Below are 7583 nucleotides of genomic sequence, written 5' to 3' on the forward strand. Positions count from 1 at the left end.
AAAAGAGAATATAAATAAAAACATGTCATAATTTTCAGCGACAACTTGAAAATTATCGAAGAATTCGAAATTAAAAAAGATAATATAAATAAAAATAATGGTAAACTAAACTAGGATATTTATTCACCCATTTGCAAATTAAGAGATATTATTAAGCAAGCATCATATTCTAATAATCTTATAATAGCAAATCACCACTGGTTCAGGCCTGGGCCTGAAAATTGACTTGACCATTACAATATTATAGATGTAAATTTTGAAAATCTTTTTAAAAATGAAGAGTACAGTCACTACTATGATTAATGATCTAAATTTACTTGCCTCATAACATGTGAACACTACAAAAATGAACTGGATTCATATCTTTGAACTACCAAAATTGAAAAACCAAAGGCTTCAATATGTTGGAAAAACTCTATAAATACTAGGCTTCTGTATTATAAAGTTCATATCACATAGTAACTCTTAGTAATTAATACTAGTTATATCATCATTATTCTTGAGAATGAGTACTGGACATATTAAGGTTCGCAAAAGTGTTCGTCTCGCAAAGATAGAAAATCAAAATAATCGACAAGTGACTTTCTCAAAACGCCGAAATGGTGTCTTCAAGAAAGCAAACGAGCTTGTTGTTATGACTGGTGCTGAAATTGGCATCATCGTGTGTCCACAAGGTAATTACAAGCCTAATTATATTTTTTTGGTCATCTATATATACATGATATACCATCAACAAATATTACTTTTTAAGCATAAATGTACATGCATCATCATAACTAAACATGCAAATCCAAGATCTTGAACATGATAATTAATTTCACATAAAATTAAAGCATCATAAAAAAAATACTTGGTGTGGGAGGCGTTATAACAGTAGATAAATTGATTTCTCTCCTCTTGCCCTATTTTATATTACCGATTTCTCTCCTTTTGCTCTATAGGTAGCAAGCCTTACTCTTTTGGTCATCCAAATATAAATGAAACCATCAACAAATATGTTGGCGAAGAAAGGCCTCCATCACCATCATCACCAGGCATTGATGACAAGTATGTCCAGATGTTCCGAAAAGCCAATTCTAGTGAACTTAACACACAACTCAATTCTCTGCAAGACCAACTGGATTTTGCATTACACTTGAAAAGCAAACTCAAGCAAATGAATAAGAAAGTGGAGGGCCAACAAGAGTGGTTCAAGGGTCCTATAGAGAAGATGAACTACATCGAGGCTTCAATGTTGAAGGAGGGATTGGAAGATCTGCTCTTGAAGGTGAAGAACTATGGTACTGAGCATGGTTATGGTTACGAAAATGGAAAGTGGAAGGCTGAATAAAAGCTACTACTAGTTTTGTTTTTAATAATCGTTCATGTTATTTATTTTTAAAGGTTAGCCTTGGCGCAACCATAAAAGTTGTCATCGTGTGACTAGGATGTCACAGGTACAACCCATAAATAACATTTTGCAGAAATGCAAAGTAAGGCAATCTACAATACACCAACATGGTCATGGATTCTCTCTTTCCCGGCCATATCCTGCACATAGCAGGAGTTTAGTGCAGGAGCTGTTCTAGTTAATCATTATTTTTGGATTGGGGTATTATGTAGTGTTTTGGTGATATCTACTATGTATGCGTAATAAAAAACATGACTATGATGGAATATAAGTAGAGTTATAAAAATTATATCTCAAATTCAAAAAATTCAATAAATTAAAATAAAAATAATATAATGCTATTGTTTAAAAATCTAAAACTACATAACATATCACGAATACTTATTATATTACAAATAGCCAGAATATAGTCATCATAATAATATCTAAGCTAGAGAGATACCAAAAAAAATAAATCTAAAATCAAAAAGTAACTTGAAAAGAATAAATTAAAGAATACAAAAAAAAAACTTTAAGGAAATTAAGCATAAAGAAGGAAAATACAAACGTGGAAGGAAAGTAAAAACTAGAGGCCAAACCTTTTTGTGCTTTGCATTTTGCAAACAAAGGTCTAAAGTGTATTTTTTTCTCAGTAAATGACAAAGAGAAAAGATTGTGAGATTAAAATAAATAATTAAAAAAATGTTGACTTTTGAATTTTTTAGTTTGAGAATTCAGTATGAATTATTTTTTGAATATTTAAATTTTAGAAAAGGATTTATTAAGAAATTTTGGCTCCAATTTGAAATATTTCTCGGGGCTTACGCCACAAATAAAGACCTAGAACAATGGGGCTTACGCCTAGGCAAACACCTAGAAGGTTGGTGCGTACACCCCACTAGACAGACAGCTACGGAGCTATAATCTTGCTTAGGCAGCTACTGCTATCAATTCTAAAGTGGAACCACAAACCTGAATTGGAACGAAATTGGAGCTTTTCTCCCATGAAATTTCTTAAGTATACATAGTGCAAAGAGTGTTGATCTCTCATCGTTCCACACATAGTTTTTCTTTGAAATATTACATTGTAGCACAAAAATCGTTAGGTTACAGTTTTCCGTTGCTGAGAGTGTTAGCCCTAAATCGCACACGCAAGTGTACACGGTCAATCAAGTAATAAAAAGTGAGTAGAGTATCGTACCCACGAGGACTGGTGATCAATTATCAACTAAATCAAGCAATTCTAATTTATCGAGTCAAGAACAATTTCATGGTGATTTTTGTTGATTAATTCTACTAACTAAAATTACGATTAAAAGAATAACTAATTAACTAGCACACTTAGCACGAAAAGTTTAATTCAATGAGAAATAATATTCCAGTGTTATCGTTATGTAACAATCTTGTCGAATTCTTCAATTATCTTGACTTATTAATTTATCTGGGTTATTAACCTGCAAAGACAATGAAACTCATGGAAATTCGACAACTTCTTCTCGCTTATTCAATTTATTCTAAACCCAATATTTCTATGAGATTAGTGTAACGACCCAACCGGTCGTTTTGAGAATTTACGCTCCTTTCAACTATTTGAAGTCTTGAATAACTTTTTACGAGGTATTATGACTTGTGTGAATTATCGATTTTGAATTTAAGGTATTTCGGAGTTAGCTTGGAAGAACGAATTTCATGTTGGAAGCTTAAGTTGAAAAGGTTGACCGGATGTTGACTTATGTGTAAGGACCCTGGAGAAATTTTGCTAAAAAAATTAAGGTTTGGTGGTGCCGAGGTAAATCAATTAATACAAAGATTTAATCGGACGTTTTGGGTTGAACAATGCACTGAAGTGTAAAGGAAAATTTTATCGTAAAATGGTCATTTCTACGACCACTATGCGGTGGAAGAATGACTCTTCGGACCGAATAATGGTCGCAAAGTGGAACAGGAGGAGGGCAAGATTTGAGGAAAATTTGCGGCGCACTATGCGACCGCAGACTTATTTTGCGGTGCATTATGCGACCGTAGAACAAGTATGCAGACCGCATAATGACCGCAGAACAGGTCAGTAATGCCCAGCTTTGGAGGCCAAATCATGCGGCCGGTATGCGGACCGCATACCTGTTATGCGATCGCATATGCGACCGCATAACTTCGTCGGAGCTTCCATTCTTTCTAATTTTGACCCGACCCAACTTCGATTTATAATCCTTGAAGCTCATTTTTGAATCAAAATCTAATATTTTAGAGAGAGGTGAGAGCATTTTAGTCATTTATCCATCAATTCTTGTTCAAGGTTTGAAGATTTCACAAGGATCTTACTATGGCTTCAAAGAGGTAAGAATTTCTTTTCCTAATTATTTAATTTCGGGTTTGGAGTAAAGATGGTGATTAATAGTATGATTCTTGGGTGTAGAGTATTATGTATACATACCAATAAGGTTGTGGAAAGATTGTTAAGTTCAAATGGGTAAGGATTGGATTGAAAATGGTAGAAATCTTTGTAGACTTTAATTGAAGATTTGAGAGTCGAGTTGGTGTCTGATTTTGTTGAAATTTATATAGTTGTACTCGTGATTGGATGGGTATTCATATTCTGTAACTTTTGTTGGGTTCCGATACCTGGGCCCCATATGCGATGTTTGAGTAAATTTTGGAATTTATTGGAAAATTAGTATCTCCTTATGGAATTAATTACAATAATTGATATTGACTTAATCGAATTAATTATGGCTAGATACGAGACTTTCAAAGACCAATTCTCGTGGCAAGGGCATAGCAGAATAAAGAATTACACGGGTTGAGGTAAGTAACAGTTATAAATCTGGTCTTGAGGGTATGAAACCCCAGATTTTGTGTCATGTAATTATTTTGGATCATGCTTAGGCTATGTGATAGTACTGTTGGGACCCACAGAGGTCACATACTTGTTTAATTATTTGCTAATTGCTATCTTGTGCTCAATCGTGATTTTACTAGCGTATCATACCTCAGTCTTTCTTGATATTTGTTGATATACTATGTTATTCTTGTTTGGACTGATCTTTGTGATTTCTAAGAGCCAAAGAGACTAGAGAGGCAAAGGACTGAGTAAGGCTGAGGGCCAATCAGTGAGGTAAGGATATTATGGCACGTGAGTTGTCCGTGCAGGATATTATAGCACGTGAGTTATCCGTGCAGGATATTATAGCACATACGTTGTCCTTGCAGCACGTGAGTTGTCCGTGCAGATTATGACGCTTGGGCTGTTGGAGGCCCTCCGGAGTCTGTACACACCCCTAGTGAGCGTGGGTACCCATTGAGTGTGAGTGCTGAGGGCTGAGAGCTGAGTGGTTGAGCTGTTGTGATGAGCTGAGTGACTGTTACCTGAGAGGCTGTACTTGCATTGCATTTGTTGTTGCACTTGGTTGCTATCCGTCATTGTTGTGAAATCTCTAAATGAATTTATATCCGATTACTTGAAATTGAACTATATAAAATTTATTTGACTTAAACTGCCGGATTCGAAAGCATGTCTATTCTTTGCTGGAATTACTGAAAGTGAACTATAACTGTGTAGCTCGTCATTATCTTCAGTTCCTAATGTATTATTGTTACTTGCTGAGTTGGTTGTACTCATACTACACCCTGCACTTCGTGTGCAGATCCAAGTGTTCCCGGACATAGCAGGTGTTGATCATTTCGCGCAGTTGATTTTCAGGAGATTTTGAGGTAGCTGCCGTATTCTGCAAACCTTATCTCTCCTTCTCTATATCCTTGTATACTGTATTTGGTCTCAAACAATTATAGACCATATTTTCCCAGACTTGTACTCATATTAAATGCTCATGTACTCAGTGACACCAGGTTTTGGGAGTGTTGTATCAGAAATTTCTAGATTTTTGGTATTGTATTAAATGTTACATTTTTTTAAAGGAAATCGTGGGCTATTGATATTGTCGGTTTGCCTAGTACTGAGATAGGCGCCATCACGATAGGTTAGGATTTTTGGGTCATGACAAGTTGGTATCAAAGCCTAGGTTACATAGGTCTCACGTGTCATGAGCAGGTTTAGTAGAGTCTTGCGGATCGGTACGTAGACGTCTGTACTTATCTTCGAGAGGCTGCAGACCCCTTAGGAAAATTTCCCTTCTTGTATTCTATCATGTGGAATTGATTCAGCTTGAAACATAACCTTTTGAATTCCTTCCACGCATTCATATATGCACATGAGCGCTCGATATTAGCTGTGCATCGCCGGCTTGTGATTCTATGAACGAGGTTCAAGATGTGTATTTTGTGTTTTGGTGATGGGCTAGTCTGGGGGACTTGAGGCCAGGTTTAGACAGCAGCTTAGGCTCGGTTGCTTCAGTTGTAACCTGTACATTGGACTCATATGTCCGGTAATGTCCCTACGAGTGGAAATTGTGGCTCGATGAGTGGTGGAATGGCTTTGTGAGGAGTATGATATAACTGCAGGACGTGTTAAGATGATTTGAATGTGACGAGATGTGTTTCCTTGAAATGTAAAGGAAGGCCATTGGGTGATTGATTTTCGTTTTGATGCGACGTACGGTCTCGAGTGTGAATGTTTTGAAGGATCTTTCACGTTGTTAGATTTTGGGACAAATTAAATTCTCATGTCTTGTCAATGAGTTTGGACTCAAGAAGAGTAAGTGATTTGTAGTAATTGTGGTTCCGAATGGGTATTTCTAACGTTGATGGCTCTAGAAAGATGATCTTCGAAGAGGCTTAGAGTCGGTAACATATTCTTTTGGTTTAGGTGCGACAGAGATGCATTTCGATTTGATGCAATAGTTGGGAAACAAAGTGTGAGGGAATACATGACAGGAAGTGTTTCGCAGTGGTTGAAGTACTAGCAGGTCGAGTATGAGAAGTAAGGGTTGAGAAGTTTCTTAATGGAGACGGTTTAGCCGAAGTAAGAGTGGCAAATTAGCTTATGGATTCTGTGGTAGGGTAGTCGCGTGCCTCGAGAAAGTGTAGGATGGTTTGGAATCGTGATAGAATGTGATTTGGCCTTTAAACATTATTTGGAGTGATGGTTACTGTACGGAGAAAGATTGAATATGGCAGAAAGGAGTTTTTTTGAAATGAAGAGGGATGTGAAGATCTTATTATTGTTTTAGGCGCAATATGACTTGAGTTCAGAAGGTATTATTGGACTTTCAGTTGATGTCAATAGGAAAAGTGCAGACTTATACAAATGGTGGAAGAGCATGAGCTCAGGAGAATTTACTTATTATGTGGTCGTTACACCCAGTGCGGCGTCGTTGGAAGATGTCGGTAAGGAATTCCATATGTGGGTTATCTTTTGTGAGCAGTTAGCGGTGGCATGATGTTGATGAAGCTTTTGCGAGGAATATTACTTTCTACCCGGTAAAAGGTCGGGTGTGTGACTGTGGCTGGTGATTTGGAATGTTCATGAAAAGCTTAACAAAAGTCTTCGAGAAGTCTGGCGGGTTAACAGTGCGAGATCATGGTAATTGAGAAGAGAAATCCTTGCGGGCTCTAATTTTATATAATTGCAGCTTAAAGCTAAGTGGGGGAGCCTGCTATTGACAATTTAATTTCATGGTTATGTGTTAAACTTTAGTTTTGGTAAGAGGCATACTTGTGGTTTTGTTATGACATACAGAGGTGGAGATCGAGGATGATTCGGGTAAGTAAATTCCTGGATACGGGTTATATTGTACTTTATGAAAATATGAAAATCATGGAATGATTAAGTTTTTATTTTGAAGGATGTAGTGCACACGAAGTATGAATTTTATTGGTCGTGTTAAGGTAGGGTTACTTATTTGAGTGTTGATTGTGCTAAAGAAGCACATGTCTTTTGGCCCGTTTGGGGCGAAGTAAATTAGATTTGAGCAGAGTGGATGACTTTCGAGAGGGTTATAATGGATTCAAAATATATATGTAGAAATGGAAATTTTTTTGAATTTGTATATCACTAGAGTCAGTTACTTACATTGGATGTTATGGGGATATTTAGTAATTCTGTTTGATAATAGATTCTACATTTCAGTATAAGAAAGGAAAGAGGGACAATTTTAAATTCGCATAAGGTATTTTCAGAGTGACTGTTACGGTTGGGGTAATTATGGAGGTGCTTAAGAAGAATACAGTGACTTATGGGCCTGAAGACAATGTGTTTTTATGTCAGGATGTCTTGTAGTGAGCTTTGGGTAAGGATAGAAGTGTTCTAACGAGGAGAAAT

At 36.5% G+C, this 7583-nt stretch overlaps 1 protein-coding gene across 1 annotated transcript; it reads left to right on the forward strand.

The window, feature by feature from the left end:
• Positions 1 to 505: 505 nt before the first annotated feature.
• Positions 506 to 1330, forward strand: LOC107831116 (agamous-like MADS-box protein AGL61). The gene is made up of 2 exons (XM_016658846.2): positions 506 to 674; positions 942 to 1330. The coding sequence occupies exons 1-2, from the start codon at positions 506 to 508 to the stop codon at positions 1328 to 1330; spliced, it is 558 nt and encodes a 185-aa protein (XP_016514332.2).
• The last annotated feature ends 6253 nt before the right edge of the window (positions 1331 to 7583 follow it).

This window comes from Nicotiana tabacum, chromosome 19, assembly GCF_000715075.1.
Source record: "Nicotiana tabacum cultivar K326 chromosome 19, ASM71507v2, whole genome shotgun sequence".
Classification (NCBI taxonomy): Eukaryota; Viridiplantae; Streptophyta; class Magnoliopsida; order Solanales; family Solanaceae; genus Nicotiana; species Nicotiana tabacum.

Bases quoted from the DNA above. Each gene is read 5' to 3' on its own strand.
- LOC107831116 (XM_016658846.2), top strand. From the start codon at position 506: ATGAGTACTGGACATATTAAGGTTCGCAAAAGTGTTCGTCTCGCAAAG. The intron at 675-941 runs GTAATTACAAGC...TTTGCTCTATAG, and splicing joins CATCATCGTGTGTCCACAAG to GTAGCAAGCCTTACTCTTTT.